The sequence below is a fragment of the Sinocyclocheilus anshuiensis genome, unplaced genomic scaffold, assembly GCF_001515605.1.
Source record: "Sinocyclocheilus anshuiensis isolate Anshui unplaced genomic scaffold, SAMN03320099.WGS_v1.1 scaffold234, whole genome shotgun sequence".
Taxonomy (NCBI): Eukaryota; Metazoa; Chordata; class Actinopteri; order Cypriniformes; family Cyprinidae; genus Sinocyclocheilus; species Sinocyclocheilus anshuiensis.
Window position 1 is genome coordinate 2,621,516 of NW_015544165.1, and position 19,713 is coordinate 2,641,228.

The following is a 19,713-nucleotide window of genomic DNA, read 5'->3' on the forward strand; positions in this document are numbered from 1 at the left end:
ACAAATTAAGATATTTTTGATGGAATCTGAGAGCTGTCTGACCCTGCATAGACAGCAACGCAACTGAAATGTTCCCAAGTCCAGAAACGTAGCGAGGAGATCTGTAAAATAATCCATGTGACATCAGTGGTTCATCCGCAATTATACGAGGCTACGAGAATATTTTTGTGCGCAAAAGAAAAAAAAAACGACTTTATTCAACAATTCGTATTTTTAATCATAATGATTGTTGTCATCACCCTGGTGCCATACAGCATATGCTGTTCTGTGTCAGCTGCGTGACGCCGGACGCAGTGTTTCCTACTAGTGTTAATTTTGTCAGCTATTTTCATTTTAGTCTTAGTCTTAGTCCCGTATTTATGAATTTAACAGCGAAGCTCTGATTCGGGGATTAGAACTCTTGATATCTGGCAACCACACTCATGAAAGCTCGCGTAGTAGAGGCGTGTAGAGCAATCTGCAATAACATTTTGTCTTCTTTTTTTGACGAAAATAAAAAGAGGTTTTTGGTAAAGTTTTTATCTTTTTGAATACATTTTAGTCTCGTCTTATTTCGTCAACGAAATTGCATGTTGATATAGTCTTAGTTATCGTTTATTGACCTTATTGTCGTCTCGTCTTCGTCTCGTCTTAGTCATGGGAAAAAAGCTCGTCAACGAACATTTTTCGTCATAGTCTTCGTTAACGAAATTAACACTTTCCTAAGTTGTTGTGATTGATCTGAACGGAAACAGCGTATCCGTGTGACGCAGCTGACACAGAACAGCATAAGTTGTTTACGTCCAGCGGATATTCTCCAAAATGGCACCAGGGTGATGCGGAGGAGACGAATTGTTGAATAAAGTTTTTTTTTTTTTTTCTTTTGCGCACAAAAAATATTCTCGTAGCTTTGTAAAATTACGGTTGAACCTGAAGATGAACGAAGGTCTTACGGGTTTGAAACAACATGAGGGTGAGTAATTAATGACAGAATTGTCATTTCTGGGTGAACTAACCCTTTAATTTGAAAACCATTACTAGCTTTGAAAGCCTTCCCTACATAAAAAGCCCTTGTTTGGCAGTTTTTATTTATGAGTGAATGCAATTTATACGTTATATAATGCCACATTCAAAATAACCCTCACAGATCTCTGTTACTGCATGTTAAAAAGTTAAAAGAATGGGTCACCCAAATATAAAACATTCTGTCATCATTTACTCACCCTCAAGTAGTATGGGAAAAAATACTATGGAAGTCAATGGCTACCGTCAACTGTGTAGTTACCAACATTCATCAAAATATCTTCTTTTGTGCTCAAACTTATATAGGTTTGGGACAACTTGAGGGTGAGTCAAGATATGTAAATATAGTCGACCTGTATTTGATATCCTAATTTGAACAAAAATGTGTGAGTAAATATCACAAATATCTCAAAATAATGTTATAAGTATGTGGCAGTAATATATAACATAATCCCAATTAAAATGCTATAAAACACACTAAAATAAAAATGTACAACAATAAACTGAAATCATATTTTGGGGTTTGTTTTTATTGCAACAGAATTACATAATAGCTGGACAAAGTGGGGCCATAGAGTCAAAAAGACTGAAAATAATTTGGTCAGAATCAACATTTTGATCAAGCATTCTAAAACACAGTTTATTACTATGATTCATTTGCTTCACCTCCTTGTCTGATTTACAACCTCTTGTGTGATACTGACCACATTCCCAGTGCGTTTCATGCTCTCAAGCTGCTGATTATTTCCAGGTGTTGGTGGCTGGAGCCGGTGATGTCAGTGTAAGAGGAGTCTGGGGGGCTTCTCTCCACTTGTCCTGCCTCTCCTTTGAGGTCTCACAGTATGACTCACAGAGCCTCCCTAGCGGTCCCAACTGGCCTCATTCAGCATAGTTCAGCACTTCATACTGCAGCTCAATATGCACTCGTGCTGGACCAAGACAGCAATAAATCATGTTTTACACTATTGGAAATAAGCACTGTGTAAAGTGAGTGCAGAATGAAAAAGTCAGACACACTGTAATGTCTTTCTAAACAGCCATAGAGGAGGAATTAATACTAGAACTCTAAATGAGAATGATGGGCCTCTTCTTGAGCACATTTAGATTGGAGCAAATTACTATGAGTCGAAGTCCACCAATGAAATGAGGCTAATCTGCAATCACAGTGGGCCATCCATTTCATTCCCTGTGAGAGAGAATTGCTAGGGGAGAGACTTGTTTTGATTACCTTGCATTCGAAATTAGTCAGAGATAGCACAACATGTTTTGTATCTATTCTGTCTTGAGGCACAAATGGCGTTTCTCTGAAGGCCACATCAAGTATTCGTCTTTTCAGTTTGACTGAAACATTGAATTTACAGTTCATGTAAAGTTCATGTTCATTCCTAATGACTTAATATTTGGTTTAATGGCAACAAAGCATAAAATAATTAGAAGAATAACTCTGAGTATTTATTATTCCTTTTCAAGATCTGAACACTTTCTGTTTACTTAACAATGACCCGGGGACAGTCTGAGATCTGAATTTCATGCCCTGTTGTTCCAATGCAAAAATAAACTTTGCAAAAATAAATGTTTGGTTTTCTATGTTATATTATGCTATGCTATGCTTATTATATTATATTATATTATATTTTATTATATTATATTATATTATATTATATCTCCCATATTTTATTTTTGTAGGACAAAATAATTTGAACTAAAACAAACAATATACTATTTTTTTTAGCAGATATAAAAATGCATTGCTGAAAACTGCTGCACTGCCAATTCATATTTTACATTCATTGATCTATTTTTTTTCCTTGTAACATTTGGTTTTATATTATATTATATTATATTATATTATATTATATATCTCCAACTGGTTGCATATTTTATTTTTGTAAAAAAAAAAATTGCAAATATAAAAATATATTGCTAAAAACTGCTGCACTGCCAATTAAAATTACACATTCACTGATATGATATGATATGATCTCCAGCTTCTTGAATATTTTGTAAAGAAAAAACAATGTTAATGCACAAACAAACAAAATCTATCAAATGCAAAAATAGATTACTAGAAAAAAATCATTCCATTGTAGTGGGGACCAGTGAAAAATGTTGAACTGAGGGGGAAAGAATTATCATTGTTGAGCCCTGCAAACTTTTAGACTGCACATTAACAGCACATACTGATTCCAGATGTGAGGACATTGCAAAGGTGTAGCTTGACCCCTTTTTGAAGTAGCTTGAGCGGCTCTTTTACATGTAAGTATATGCCAGAGTGTGTCGGGATCCATGATCACACAGGTCTGTGAGGACAGCCAGCAGGTTCAGCAGCTGCGAGGTCCAAAACAATGCTTATTGATGCAGCAGCTTTGTGACTGGCACAGTTTCAAAGCACATCCTCCTCAGCCAGAGATCATCAGCTGCGTGATACCAACAGCTGGAGACTGGAGCTGCTCAAAGAGGCATTGCTTTCTTCCCCTCCCTCCCATATTTAATTCGCCAGGGGAAACTTGGCTCGGACTATTTCATTCTCTAATTTGGAGGGTCTTCTCCTCCCCTCCTGGATGACATGCACCGCCCCCTCACTTCCTTGAACTCCGCCTGAACTCCTGGCAATTTTGCTGCAAGAGCAAAACAATAGAACCTGCATTGTTTTGTTAACGCTCATCATGCATTCACACATCTGGATGCTCATGGAGGGAAGCCAGTAAATATTTTTTGTAGCACTGGAAACAGCACATCTCAAGGTTGTCATTTAATCCGGAAGACTGGGACGGTTTCCAGAGTTTAGCATGATCTAGTCATATTCACCTCATTTGCAACTGACAGCGTTTCACTTTTGTTTGTTTGCGTTTTGTTTGTCACCATCACAGCTGTTGCTAATGAGCGGAACTCATAGATTATCAAATTTTTGTATAAAAATAGAAGTCTTACATCATTCTACACGTATATCATTGTACAAGTTTCTGTAATGACAGTTTGCAGAACTTTCAATCAAATAATGCTCTTCTTATCAAGAGCCATTTTTCATTGGTAAAATAAATACACGAATGATTGTGTTTCCAATCAAAAGTTTATAATAATTAAGTTTTTTTAATGGTTTCGAAAGAAGTGTCTTATGCTCACTAAGGCTGCATTTATTTGATTAATACAGTAAAAAAACAGTAATGTAGTTAAATATTAGTACAATTTAAAATAGCTTTTTTTTCCATTTGAATATATTTTAAAATGTAATTTATTGCTGTGATGGTAAAGCGGAAATTTAAGTAGCCATTACTCCAGACTTCAATTTCACGTGACCCTTCAGAAATCATTCTGATATGCTGATTTGGTGCTCATGAAACTGGAGGCATGCCGTGGGCGGAGCTAAAGAGTCACGAGCACGCAAAGCTTTTGCATAGCAATCATCTGCAAGCTGTGACATCGACATGAATAAAACAGGAGCAAAAACTTTATTGAATAAAATTTGATCTAATCTGTTTATAAAACTTTTGTCACTGAAATGCCGGGAACAAACGAACACACTTGCACAACTCTGTTGCAGCCCCGGAGAAACAAACTGCATCCACTGTTCCCTTAATGCTGGTTTCTTTGGGAAGCTGAACAAGGTTATCTTTCCCTCACAACCAAAAACACACTTCTTTGGTGACTGTTGATTTCGTGGTCTAAAAACAAAATGACAAATCCTTCACGAGCAAGTCTGTGCAGCACTGCCGACGATTTCTGTAACATGAATGAAGCATGTTGATGGGCTGCTCTTGCTCACGCTCTGGAGAAGTGCCCATACAAGGAATTCCTCCCTTTATGGCATCATACAGGGCCATACTCGAAAATAATAAAACCTTTCCAGAACTTGAAACACTCTGTCATGTGTCCAACTCGTTTATGAAAACTTTTTCCATGTTTAGCATGAGAATCCAACTCTTTAACAGTGTATATGTGCGTGTGTATAATATATATATATATATATATATATATACCTTGCTATGTGTACTGAGTTAGGCTAACCGAGACTTATCATTTGCAGTTATATATTGTTGCTCTTTGTTAGTTTTGACTGCTTTTATTGTCCTCATTTGTAAGTTGCTTTGGATAAAAGCATCTGCTAAATGACTAAATGCAAATGTAAAGTCAGAATGCATGAAATAGCATTAGAAATAGCATCTTTCATCAGAATGTAAATTTTGAGTTACAAGTTTCATTTTCAGCTGATGTCACCAAAGCTGCCCTCTGCTGTAATTTGTCATATAAAGAGCACTTTTGCTTGATCCAATCAGATCAATAAAATCGAGACATGATGGATGACACAAGTTCAAACCTACATTTTTTGGAATGATAAATATCCTGTTTCATTGTATTCTTTGTGTACAGTATTGTAATATTGTACAATATGGATGTAAAATGGTTCGCAAATGCTGTTTTTGTATTCAAACTACCCAAAGTTTACCCAGATTCAATGTGTCTCTGCAGGTAAAGTGTTGAACACGGATCTGCGCCATTACCTCAGCCTGCAGTTCCAGAAAGGCTCTTTGGACCACAAGCTCCAGCAGGTGATCAGAGATAATCTGTACCTGCGCACCATTCCTTGTGAGTACCACACACATTCACACGTCTGACCTCACTCAGATCCTTAGATCTCATTAAATGTGTTAGTGCAGGTCATACTCAGATGATTCTGTCATGATAACGGCTGCTCAGACAGTAATTATGGTGTCCGTACCACATCTTCAGTTCGTATTTTCAAAGGGTGGTATGATGGGTACTGTGAACACTTTGGACTGGTTTTTATTAGAGTCAGCACTGTAGCTGCGTATGAAATCGTTCATGGTTTGTCATATAGTGCACTGTGTGATTAACAGTAGATGAAATTATTACACTAAAATCAGCTTTTAGTGATCACATTGAACAGTACTGCAGATCTGATGATCTGTGAAGCATTATATAATGTTATATTGTTTAATTTTTCATTAATTCATTCATTTACTCATTAATTCGTTCAATTATTTCTTTTTTCATTCATTCATGTATTCGTTTATTCAGTTATTCATTCATTCATTCATTCATTTACTATAAAGTGATACATTTGGTTTCAAGTAAAAACTTATATTCAATTCAATTCAGGTTTATTTGTATAGCGCTTTTCACGATACAAATCGTTGCAAAGCAACTTTACAGCAAATTTGTTATGTTCAACAAAACTTCAATTTTATACTCAATTTTAATTTGTAGTTTAATAACAGGTTGTGTAGAATACTTGACATGGTAACACTTCTAAAGCTTCAGGATTGTGGCATACACAATAGTTGTACCAAGTACAAAATAACCCAGACATATGCATGTGTCTTATTCATTGTTTAAATACACATTTCACCACAAAGGTTCTGCCAAAGACATACGTTATGATTGTTGCAAAGTTTTTGTTCAAAATAGCCAGTGCATGCCATGGTAAATTATCATTCTATAAATTTGGACTCATATTTTTTGCTATTTTATTGCTTTAAAAGGTGAAATCAGTTTTATTAGAGCAAATGCAGTCTGGAATCTGAGTCATAATCTTTGTAAAAAAAAATATATTTGTCCTTGTCCACTAAGCAATGCTGGAAATGGGGTGTTTCAACCCCACATCACGTTTTGGTCATTTTCAGCTCAATTTAAATGAAGGTCTAATCTAAAAGAGTTCTTATGAACCCAGAAGTGCCTCTGCCGAGTGCTAGTTTGTAATGTTGAAAGAGTGAGTAGACTTGGCATGTGTTTTCTAGGGTTAAGCACATGCTCTTCTCTCCATTCTGCCCTCACCTGGTAGAACAGGCTCTTCACCCAGCCCATATTCTGCAACTGAGAGTCATGGGTCACAGCGTTCCTCTTTTCTTAAGGCCCATTCACCCCAATGACAATGATTATAATAATAACTGTAATGTTTTAATATTCATTCTAATTCTATGAGAATACAGAATTCCACACCACAACTATAACAGTAATGACACAGAGGAACGATGTCATTGGAATCACTTTCAGAATGCTTTTTTCCAGCTGATGAACAACAAAAACACAGCTATATATAGCTATAATGTAGCCAAATAGAATTTACTGAAGAGCTTCAGTATTTAAAGAGGCAGAAGACAGCGCACGCTCATTATAAACAGAACGCTATCGTCTGTTAGTGTGGCCGCTAATATAGTTACCATTATTTATTGTTCTTGGAGTGAACGAACGGGCCTTTAATCCTCATTCCTGCCACATGCCTGCTATAACAAGCAGATGCCAGAGTCTGCTGATGCCTGCTTGAGGACAGTTTATTCCTTCTCTCACTCTCTCCCTGTTTCTTTTGTGCCAATTTCAGTTTCCATACTTCCAATGCCTGTACTGTTTAATGTCACATAATCATGATCGATTAAACCTGTTGGGTAATGTAGAATTACTTTCAAGTACTGGCTCAGGAATTTCTTGGCTACAGTTTTCAGTTACAGACCGTTTGGAACAGACAACCATATTTTTTCATAACAACATCAATGCCAATAAACCAGTATGTAATCACGAAATGTGTTTTGCTCTTTTGTTGTGCAGAATACAGTGTGTGGTCTGGTCACAAACCAGTGAATTAGTGAAACATATGCCTTAATTACTTGCACATCTTTAATTAGTGCTTTTTTTCTCTCGGGCTATGGTGTAATCTTTTAATTAGTGCTGTTTGTTAAGGCACTTATTACCATTAATATGGCTTATACTTAGGGTTAGAGATTTCAAAAAACACTTAATGCTAACTATTAAAGGAATATTTCTGTAATTATAGGAACATTTCTGTAATTATATACTCACCTTTATGTAACTCGAAACCTAATGCTGTTTTGGACCCCTTTGACTTTCTTCAGAATATCTTGTCATGTGCACCACACAACAGAATAAATTCCAGAGTCATAAAGGCCAGAATATCATACACTTGGGAATGAGATTTTATGACTTTAATCACCTAGCAACTGCAGTGCACCAGCCAAACAGTGTTGTGTCAGCAACCTATGCACCATCAAGCACTATGTTTTCTTTTTTTCAGTAAATGTACAAATCTAGTGTCTGTCTGTTAATTTAGAGTGTGATGTAGTTTGTGCTGTTTTCATTAAGTGAGTCCTGCACCTGGCATGTGGTTCTTTGTAATTTGGGATTTTAATGGACACCAGGCCTTAGCAGATGTTTCGTTTGCTGTGGCTCAACATTGCATGAGACACAGGCTCAGTGTGTGGGCCCACCTGGAATCTCTAATGTCATTCTCATCCACTGTCCTTGTTACGGTCTGTTCAGGCCCATGACTCAACAACACACAGTCCTCCATTCACACTTCTCCATCCAGTATAATCCTAAGCATCAGGCTGAGAGCCAGATGATGGACAGGTCTAATTATATTTAATAGCGCCGGTAGTAGCAGTTATGTCAGAATGAACTGTCATAGTTCATCTTCCACGCTTCAGTCAAGTAAAATTATCAAATAATGATTTAATTGTAAGTTATTAATCACAGTAAAGGTGAAGGACAGTGAGGAGCAGTATTGCCATTTAATTGAAGTTAATGTTTAATAATACATTGCTCCGATTTAAAGAGAGAGTTCACCCAGAAATGAAAATTATTTGAAAATCATTTACTCACCGTATGTTGTTCCAGACCTGTATGGCTTTATTTCTTCTGTGGAACACAAAAGAAGATGATTTGAAATATCTTGGTGCTTTTTTTTTTTTTCTTGGTTCATACAATGGAAGTCAATGGGCTCCAATGTTGTTAGGTTTTTTTAACGTTCTTCTAAATATATTCTCTTGTGTTCCACCTACCCTTAAAAAAGGTTCCAGGGGGACCTGTATTTTCTAAGTGCAGAAGAAAGTCTGTATTTTCTAAGTCTTACAGGTGTGAATGAACTATTACTTTAAGGCAGTGGCACATTACACATCATTCCTATGCCTAGTACTAACTAGACATTTTCTGTTGATGGATTATTTCACCTAAAGATGAAAATTCTGACATTATTTACTGACATTTATGCAACTTCAAACCCCTTTCACTTTTTATTCTGCATATCAATATTTTGTATTTTGAAGAATCCAAATGATTTAATAAATGAGTTGAGAACCGAATCAGTCTGAATGATTTCAGGTTTATGAATGGATCAAGTGATTCATTAAAATGAACCAGCTCAAAAGAAAGATTCGTTCACCGGTCCAGTTCTCTCACTGACTCACTCTCACTGATTTCTCAAGTTGATACTTTATTGATTAGAGTTCACTGAGGAAAATTATCAGTGATTAATCTATCTAGGCTTCAGAAGACCAACTTTAAGCTTTTTCAGGGTTATTTTTTAGAGCTTAACAAATACCGTCACTATGAAATGTGGTCTGAAATTGATTCACTTCATGAAGCACTGGACTGCACTGTCTGTCATACCCTATGCTCATCTGACAACTTCTTGAATGGAACTATTGCACATGTCTCTGGACACGGGGACAGAAAAGTCATTAAAGCCATGTCCTTTGGAAAAAAAGGGGAAAGAAGAACGCCTGGAGTCCAAATTGAACTCCACGTAATCTTTGAAGCTCGACTGAAGCCTCCATCTCCTTCCCTCCTGCTGGCATTAATATCCGTTATAGCTCAACGGTAACCACTCTCTGCCTCATCCGCAGATATAAAAAAAAAAAAATGAATGCAGAAATAAAAATGTGCCCTAGGTGGTCAATCTTATAGGATTGCTTTTTTTTTTACACTTGTGCAGATTTAAGACTTGAAACTTTTCCAGAGCTTGTTAAGGGATCTCACAGCTGATAAGTACATAATGAAGTTTGAATAGAATTCATCCTCCCTTTGACGTCACAAAATAAACACTTCATCCTGCATTGCCAATATTAGTCTTCTATATAAAATAAAAATGCATTTGCATTCAGAATTCATGAATTCACTAACTTCCATTTTAAGAGAGATTTGGTTCTTCAAAGCAGTCTTTGAAGTGCAAGAATTGTTTTAGGAGAGGGCCAAGTTGGGTCAGTCTTTTCTTTGTGATGTTCTGAGGAGTGCAGGGTTGTGCGGCATCATGCTGGGGTGGATGGTAAGGTGCTTAAGCAGCTGGCAGTGTTTGGTGTAGCTTGTGCAAACTGCAGAGCTAATTGTTTGTTTATCCTCCTCCAGCACAGAAACTGGCATCTGGGCTCTCGCCCCACAGTAGCTGCTGTGTGACTGTCAAGTTTGACAAATTTTAGTGATGCAGCAAGCAAAGTGTGAACTGTATAGTTGGGATCGAAAAAAGACACTACAGCAGAATATCTGGATGCAGATGATTCACTGTGTTCTCTCTTGTAGAGAGGACAACAATAAAGGCTCTCAAAAGTGAGCCATGTTGTCTTTTGTTCAATGAGAGTCTGTTTGCAGAGAGTTTTTGTTTGCAGTTCCTCTTACAACAGAGAAAATGAGGTCAGAGATCAACACTCAAAATAAATGTAAAGAAAATGTCTGTTTTCAAAATCCTTTATATTTATCTTAACAATTTAATGCAGTTGGGAGTTAAATGTTCAATTTTTAAACTATTTTTTTTTTATCAAATGCCCACTTCTCAAATTCTAATCAATAACCGATTCATAGAACCAAGAATTATTTTTATTTTTTTTAACTGTTACGCTCGGATGTGCATCGCAATACGGAAAAAAAGATCTGCCGCTGTTTCCATTTTAATATACTTTAATATATTTTCATTTTTAAATTTGCAAGTGTGGGGAGATTTACAGTACAAAGGAAAACAGTAAAATCTATACATAAAAGGGATTTGAAATGATAAGATGTTTCAGTGTCACCTTCCTGTAACAAAAATGCAAAAATATGTACATAGTTGAAGAAATACCTTTACACAAAAAGAGCATTTTTCCTCTAATAATTTGTTACTCATCGTTGTGTGTGCCTTTGGCAGGTACCACGAGGCAGCCTCGTGAAGGGGAGGTTCCAGGAGTGGACTATAATTTCATCAGCGTGGGGGAGTTTCGTGTGCTGGAGGAGAGCGGTCTGCTACTGGAGAGTGGAACATATGATGGTATGAAACCATGTGTAGGAGCTCTGAGAGTCAAGGATCATTTCTTGTGGGCATGGTATACAGATACTTGTTGAGAACACAATCTTAATTAGATATATTTGCAGAAGGAACTACTAGTGTTTGCAAGATGCATGGATGTGAGAAAGGGTAATGCATTCTGCATCTTGTTTTCTATCTGCTGTGCATGAGAATCAACACATAACTTGACACGACAGTGTAAAGGATAAGATGTATAAGACCAATTCAGTATGCAAGAGCTGCAAAGCTCAACTTAATGTAAATAAAGGGTGACTCAATGTGGCAACTACCAATGGGAGTGCAGACAGCGAAGTTTACTTGTTGGATTCAGAGGTTGAATTGATAAGCCTGGCAGCTACCAGCTGCTCAGAAATGTCCCTTAAAGTGATATATAAAGTTATATTTCACCCAAAAATGAATATTCAATGACTAGTCATCATTTACTCACCCTCATGTCCTTCCAAGCCAATATGATTTTCTTTTTTCTGTGGAGCACAAAAGAAGAAATTTGTTTTGCACCCCACTGACCTTCATTGAACGAACAAAAATAGTTCAGAAGGAAATATTTTCTTCTGTGTTTCACAGAATAAAGAAAGCAGTGCAGGTTTGAATTGAAGAGAGGGTAAATAAACAATGACAATATATTAATTTTGGTGTGAACTATTCCTTTAAGGCTTAAAATTATCTACAAAACAAAGTTTGGATGGAGCATGTATGGCTTTCGAGCTGAATTAATTGCAGATGAATAAGAAGAAAGTGAAATTTCAATACAAGCTTTGTAACTAGGTCATCTCAGTTTATGTTGAACATTAGTTTCCTTCACTCTTAAAGTATTGCTTTCAAACTCTGTAGATTACCGTAGCAAAATTTAATGTGGGCTTACTGTGTAGTTGCAGCATCGGTTGCTGACTCACCGTGATTTTATGTTAATTAAGGGAGACAAGTGTGCTGAATGTTTGTACTGCATACTCTTTTATTTGGCATATACCTCCTCTGCTGACTTGAAATAGTTCAGAGCAGAGGGCGTTCACCTTGTGTGATTCATACCATCTCTGTAACATGCCTAAAGGATCTCAAGGTCTGAGTTATTAATGTCGCATCCTCAAAGCCAGTGAGTTCCTCACTGATAAAACCAGTAAATGCTTGGCAAAGTTCTAGCCTTTGGTCGTGTGGGAAGGAGGTGGGTTTGGTTAAAGATCCTTCGATAAGTCACTAAGTGGCCTTTTTTCAATGGGAAGATTGCGTTGTAGTTTCCAGGGTGTAGAAGTAAATCTGTCCAATGTGGATATCACAGTGGGTGACTTTTACTGGGGCTTTTCCATCTACATGGAATCTTGACTCTTGGGATTTTAGCTTGAAGGATAATTTCACACTCACCAATTCACACTCTTCCCATGACATCTGACAAGAAAGTCAGTACATGCTGCACAAGGATTTGATGCCTGAAATCTGCATGATTTATTGAGCCTATAAATGTATTTAGAATAGTGGACTTGTTTGCTGTTTTGTTCAGAATATGCTTCCTATGTACCTATGAGGCAATTTATTTATTTGTTGGTCTGTTGTGTACTTGAATGTAATTTAATTATATATTTAAAGAAATATAGACTACCGTTGAAAAGTTAGAGGTCAGTAGGATTTTTAAAAACTAAATTAGTACTTTTATTTAGAAAGGACAAATAAAATTAGTCAAAAATGACAGGTTTTACTGTTGCAATTTTTTATTTTCAATAAATGCTGTTCTTCTGAGTTTCTATTCATCCTGGAAAAAAAAAACGGTATTACGGTTTCACCAAAAAAATTATTTTCAACATTGATAAGAAATGTTTCTTCAGCACCAAAGCAGCATATTAAAATGATTTCTGAAGGCTGCTGAAAATTCAGCTTTGCCATCACAGGAATAAATTAAATTTTAAAATTTTAACATTGATAAGTTATTTTAAATGGCAATAATGTTTTACTGTTCTTTGATCAAATAAATGCAGCCTTGGTGAGGATAAGAGACTTCTTTCAAAAACATAAAAAAATCTACTGACTCCTTTTTTATAATAATATAATATGATATAAACATATATTACATTACATTACATTTTTTTATCCAAGCTATCTCTCTTTGGGGTCTCAGAAAGAAACACCCCTTATACTGAGTAACTTGACTTTGACCATAAACATTTCTTAAACTAATATATGATCTTGTTTGTGATTGTCTCTATTCTTCTGTGAAAACATGTTTTTATGGGTGCATCCTGTTCTCTGCTATTGTTCGCTGTTGGTTAAGATGAGCAGATTACAGTGTGTTCAACTCCATCTCCTTAAAAGCAGAGGAAAAGATTCTGTCCTGGTTTTGTCCTGGTTCGTCCTTGTAGTGTGTGTGTGAAACAGGAAGTCCATGTTCAGGCTTTTTTATGTCCTTTGCAATGGCAATCACAAGTCTTGTAAGCCTGTATAAATTCAGGGTCATGATGAAGAACAAACTCTAAGCTAAAGATAATGCTGTCTGTATGCAATAGAGAGCGATTTTATGTGTTCTCCAGAGTTGAGTTTTGCTGTTTTCAGGCCATGGAAATAATTGACCGGTTTTTCAACATGCCCGGAGCATGATGTAATCAATGGTAACTGGTTATGCCTGAGTTTTATGGCATAAACTCTGTGTCCTGTTTGAATGCTTCACTGGGTCTTCGTCTTACAACAGTGTTTAAAAATAATGAGAACTTGCATTTGAATCCCTTGAGGGAAGTCTCCTGCATGTGTCCTTGCTTTTCTAATGATTGCTTCAATGTCGAGTATTGAAGGACGGCCCCCTCAGAGTGACACAGGTAGACAATGTTTATAAACCAGAACACGTCCACCCAAAATTCCATGAGAAGTGAGCGATGACGACAGTTACGGCAATCACCCTTTCTCTCTGCCATGTTCCTGGAGGGATCATTTAGATCTGTGGTTCTCAACCTTTTTGACTCCAAGGCTCTATGACTTTCCAGTTGTTCATGATTTGCTGGATAAGGATTTTTGGGGGGAATTTGTTTTAGAGCTTGACATTACCAGAAAATTGCATATTCATAATAAAAATGCTAATTTTAATGATTTACTTGACTTTTTCAGGTCTAGAAATAATTAAAAAAAAAAGATATTGGGAACCCTGGTTCTTCAAAGAAAAAAAGACAGTTGTTGGGGTCGTCAACAGTTGCGAGTCAATAAGATTTGTTTTTTTGAAATTAATACTTTTATTTAAGAAGAATGTATTAAATTGATTAAAAGTGACGGTAAATACATTTATAACATTACAAAAAAATTATATTTCAAAGGAACAGTTCTAAACATTTTTTTAAAGATTTTAAATGGTTATAATATGTCATAATATCACTGTTTTTACTATATATACTTGATCAAATAAATGCAGCCCTGTTAAAAAAAAGAAATTTACAAAGACATTTGTAAATAGCTTGCTTTTTAGTTGTTTTGGCTGTAATACTACAGAATCCTATTTGATAATATTAGTTAATGCATCAACTAACATGAACTAACAATGAGCAGTACATTTGTTACAATATTTATTAATCTTTGTTAATTTGTTAATCTTTGAAATAAAAAATTTTTGATTTCAATACTGTATTAGTAAATGTTGAAATTAACTTTAACTAAATGCTTTAGAAGTATTTTTAGTGTTAATTGATGCTAACTAATGTAGTTAACTAATGTTAACAAATGGAACCTTTATTTTAATGCTTGTTTTGTGCAATTTTAAATAATTTCTAGTCTTCTTGAGGACCCTTCGAAAGTTTGCTATAGCCCTCTGGTTGAGCACCACTGATCTAGATCTCTTCTCAGGATGAGTGTTATCATTAATGATGTCCACAGAACTGCTTGAGAGCCCTTCTCGTCTCTGAACGAGTGCAAGAGCCCTCTTCTGTTTGTGTAGATGCAGAATCAAGAGCATTGAACAACAGCATCCCCACTGCCCACAACAATATCCCCAACATCCCGCAATAGGATCCAAAAAGCTTTGGGCGATACGGTTTTCCATCTGTCCGTACTTTGGCAGTCTGCTCAGTGTCCCACATGAAGAAACTCAAGGCTTTGAAGTGCTTTTCCCAAATGAGACAAACTTTTCCTTCAGCTTATTACATTGTAAAATTGAACACTGACTACAAACCAAAGCATCAAGCTCATATTTGGGGGTTCTTGCTTTAGTGCACACTGTCACTTAGACCAATTCTTGTCAAAGAAAAGATACTAAACTGTTGAAGAAAAAGAAGAAAAAAAAAAAAAAAAGCTTAACAGATGCTGACTTAACTGCAGGTTTTGATTTGTATTTTTGGTGCAATGAAGTTTAAATTGCACTGCAACTTGGCCCGAGTGGGTAAAGGTCATAGATGAGTCAACTCGCATTTCATTTAGGTTTAAGGGTGTGAGGCTGTATGAGCTTGTGTGGGTGAATGTGTGTGTGACTGTACGTGAGAGAGTAAACATCATTCCGGGAAAATTTCAGTGGCAAGTCTGTATTTGTTGCGCTCGTTGATCGTCATGGGTGAATTGTCGTCCTCCATCAGTTCATCAGGGACGCAGGAGTTATTAATTTGACAACATGAAACACTCAAATGTTAAATAACTACCTGCTATCAGCATGTCTCTCTTTCCTCCTGTATGCCATTCAGTGTGCAATGGTGAAAGAAAGATGGTTTCAAATCATCGCCATTCCTCTGACAGCGCCTGGCCGTCTCCCACAGATTAATGCTAACAAATATCATCACAGACTCCAGTGGACGACCCTCCCTCCTCCTTGCTGTGTTTTTTTTAATGGCCGTTAATCAAGGATGACGCAGTGTGCTGTTTATGAGCGATCCTTCATGTTGTGGCCGCTGTTCGACAGGGGACCCTAGAGGCTGTGACATGACATGATTATGGCCATGATTTGATCACACTTTTCAGCTGTGCTGCGTGCTCATGTATAATCAAGACATTTCCTGAAAAACACGTCTCACAGTGTCTTACTGTATTAGGGGGAATTGCAGGGCGAGTATATTAAAGCAAGCTTATTCAGCTCTTAACGACTGACACCTTTTGTATTCGGCTACCTGGTATTTGTAAAGAATTAGTATTTAGAAAAAAAAGAAATGCAATTTGCCAAATGATATCATTTCAATAATAAATACATTCAAAACAATTCTTACAAAAGATTTTTAAAGCTGTATGTGTTGGATTCACAAAAAGAATCTTGGCAGAAAACTGCCTTATGTACAATTTACATGTTTGCATAGAATTGTTTTTATTTGCGTTGATTATAAGTCAGTTGATCAACTAGTCAGTTCGGATACCTTCATTAAGGAGAACAAATATGTGACTTTGGATCATTCCACTGGTTTCTTCCCATGCAGGCTCTCTCTGTGTGTGTCCTGATTGATCATGTGATCTCTTTAATTATCATGTGATTCCTTAAATTAAGATGGCTTCTAGTTCTAACACTGTTAGCTTGGCATTGAAAATGGTCAACATGTGACCGAAACGTTTGCCTTGTTTTATTCAGTAAATTGCATATATTGTTCTTATCTCGCTTGTGATGCTTTAATGTTTGAATGTGCGGACTCTTTTAAAGCTCTTCGTGTTGATTATAATAAATAAAAATAAATAGCAATTTAATTTAACAGTTAGGACTCTGTTGTTAATGTTAACCTTTAATATTATAGTAATGTGTCAGTAATAGGGTTCCCTATATAGTTTACTGCATTAGCTGAGATAAATTTTGCATAACTGCGTTCGTTAAAGCCCTTTACCGTTTTGGCCACCTCAGTTATTCCAGTCACATACATTTCTATGCATTTATAAAATCTGTAGAGGACATTCAGCTGAACTGTTTGGAGTAAGCAGGTTTATTTCATGCATGGCCTAGCGCCTGTTGATGGAAATGATAATGGCTGTTGACAGTGCACACTTCTGTTAAAGCGCTGTCCATCTGCTGTGCAGCCACGTGAAGTCCACAGCAAGCGATTGGAGGATAGTTATTATGTCTGAGGTGGCAACGATAACATGCTTCCATTAGATACGGTGGGGTCCAAAAGTCTGAGCCCATATTGAAGATCTGTGATTCAGGGGCCAATTTAAACTTGAAATAAACAGGAACTTTTCGGGTTCTGAATGTATATAGAGACAGTATCACCAAGGCTGGATATATATTTGATTAATACTACAATAAAAACTGTAATACTGTGAAATATTATTACAATTTTAAAAAGCCTGTTTTAATATATTATGAAATGTAATTTATTCCTGTAATGGCAAAGCTGAATTTTCTGCAGCCATTACTCCAATTTTCAGTGTCACATGATCCTTCAGAAATTATTCTAATTTGCTGATTTGGCGCCTAAGAAACATGTATTATTATTAAACTGTTGAAAGCAGTTGTGCTGCTGCTTCATCTTTTTGTGGAAGTAGTTCAAACTTTTTTTAAATAAATAAATGCTTAGCAAGAATGCATATTTAATGTATTAAACAAAATTCAGGATTCTTTGATGAATAGAAACTTCAAAAGAACAACATTTATGTGAAACAAAAATGTGAAAAAATGTGAAAGTTTTGTAACGTTATAAATGTCTTTACTGTGACTTTTGATCGATTAAATGCAATCTTGCTGAATAAAAGTACTTCTTTAAAAACTATGTATGTATGTATGTATGTATTTAAGATACTCAAGTCAAGTCTTTCTTTCAAAATAAAATCTAAATTATTCATATTATTTATAATTGATCAAATTATGTACTTTTTTAACATCATTTGAAAAAAAAAAAGGTTTAAAATGAGGAGGAACAAATGCAAAATAAAAGCAATTACTTAATTGTTGGACTTTTGAACCCCACTGTATTGTATAGATATTTATTTTTCAAATTCATTATTTAATGTGAAGTTTCTCATTCCCTTATCCGTCACTATAAAGTTAAGACTGTAATTAATAGGTCTGCATAGACAAATTCATTGTTAGGCATTCTCCGTAATATCAACGCACACAGCTGCAAGTGAATTATTAACGCAATAAAGATGTAATTAGTTCAAATGAACGGTTTAATTTAGGAATACATTAAGGCAACTCTGTGTGGTGAGTTGTTTAAACCCATATTTATTTTTGTGTTCGACATAGTGAAGACTAATGATGCCACATGTCAAACGAGAGTGTAAATAAGCTTAATGAAGTCTTTAGAGTGCTGTGCTTAAGGTGCAGTCACCCAGTGATTTTATGAAGGGGGATCATTTTATTATTTCAAAGAAAAAGTGCCTGTCACCAGTCTCATTTGCCATCTTACAAGCAGTTAAAAGGATCCGCGCTACATTTAAAGCAATAACTCTCTTCTTCAATTTCATGTCCTACATGTCTATGATGTGACAGCACTTGTAAAATGGAGTAGATTATGATAGCAAACTGTTCTCACGTCTTCCCAAATCTCAAAGGTGACAAATGAATCAATATTGTTCATTATCATCCTGTCCTCCCTTTTAGTTTTCCAGCCGATGTTTTTGTGAATAGTCAACAAAGTAGGTCAAGTGTAGTTTCCCATACATTGTACTGATACCATTCTCACCCCAAGAAGTTTATCCAGATGAGACAGGACAGTAAAGCTTATAAGATAGACCTCCTGCCTCTCTAGGAAGTAGAAGCCACCACACAGCTAGTCTTGATCTCTAGTGGAGGACTGTTGTCAGTAAATAACAATAAAACTTTTTTTTTTTTTTTACATCTAGCAAATATCTCACAATTCTTTTTTTCTGTTTCCGTCCTGAAATAAAAAAATATATATTTATAAAAGGTAATTGCGAATTTTATTTCACAATTCTGACTTTTTTTTCTCACAATTGCAATTTAATATCTCACAATTGCATGTTATAAACTTGGAATTACGGATTAACATCTCGCAACTCTGAGAAAAAAAGTCAACAACTGTGAGATATAAACTCGCAATTCTGAGTTTATAAGTTCCCTTTCAGTCGGTCACTCTCGACGTCACGTCGGATGAGAAGTTTATCCAGATGAGACAGGACAGTAAAGCTTATAAGATAGACCTCCTGCCTCTCCAGGAAGTAGAAGCCACCACACAGCTAGTCTTGATCTCTAGTGGAGGACTGTTGTCAGTAAATAACAATAAAGTGCCAGAGTGCTACGTCTTGCTCCAGAGGAGCGCTGCAGGGAGCCGAGCTGCAGTGTTGACAAACAACAAACAAGACTTATAGCCTTACTGAAAAGCGTCAGGCAGTAGGATATATTGCGAGTTCGATGTCGTTACAGTTTCTGTTCTGCAAGATCAGCGAACGGCCAAGCCTCGAAAACGCGGCGCTATAGGAGCACCCTTCAAAACTCCTACAGACTAAATATGAAATAAGTTTGGGAAAATTATGGTAGAACTACCTCCAGCTATGGCCAAGCACAGTGGTTCTTAAACAGGGAGCCGGGGCCCACTAGGGGGCCTCAGCCAACTTCCAGTGGGCTCCAATAAGTCTTGAAAGCATGTAAATGTAATTAAATTAACATAAATCTAAATTAAAATGCTAAAAAAACACATTAAAAATAAAACATTACAACACTTTTTTTATTTTCATTATATATATATATATATATATATATATATATACACACACAAACAAACATCAATATCAGAATTAGAAGT

The 19,713-nt window shown here is 36.1% G+C and overlaps 1 protein-coding gene across 1 annotated transcript in view; it reads left to right on the forward strand.

The window, feature by feature from the left end:
• LOC107695739 (membrane-associated guanylate kinase, WW and PDZ domain-containing protein 3-like) overlaps nucleotides 1-19,713 on the forward strand; it is a 94,777-nt gene that overhangs the window by 27,392 nt on the left and 47,672 nt on the right. Inside the window, exons 3-4 of the mRNA XM_016495763.1 lie at nucleotides 5,470-5,586; nucleotides 10,928-11,047. Of these exons, the coding sequence (XP_016351249.1) occupies nucleotides 5,470-5,586; nucleotides 10,928-11,047 (237 nt within the window). The remainder of the gene's footprint in view (nucleotides 1-5,469; nucleotides 5,587-10,927; nucleotides 11,048-19,713) is intronic.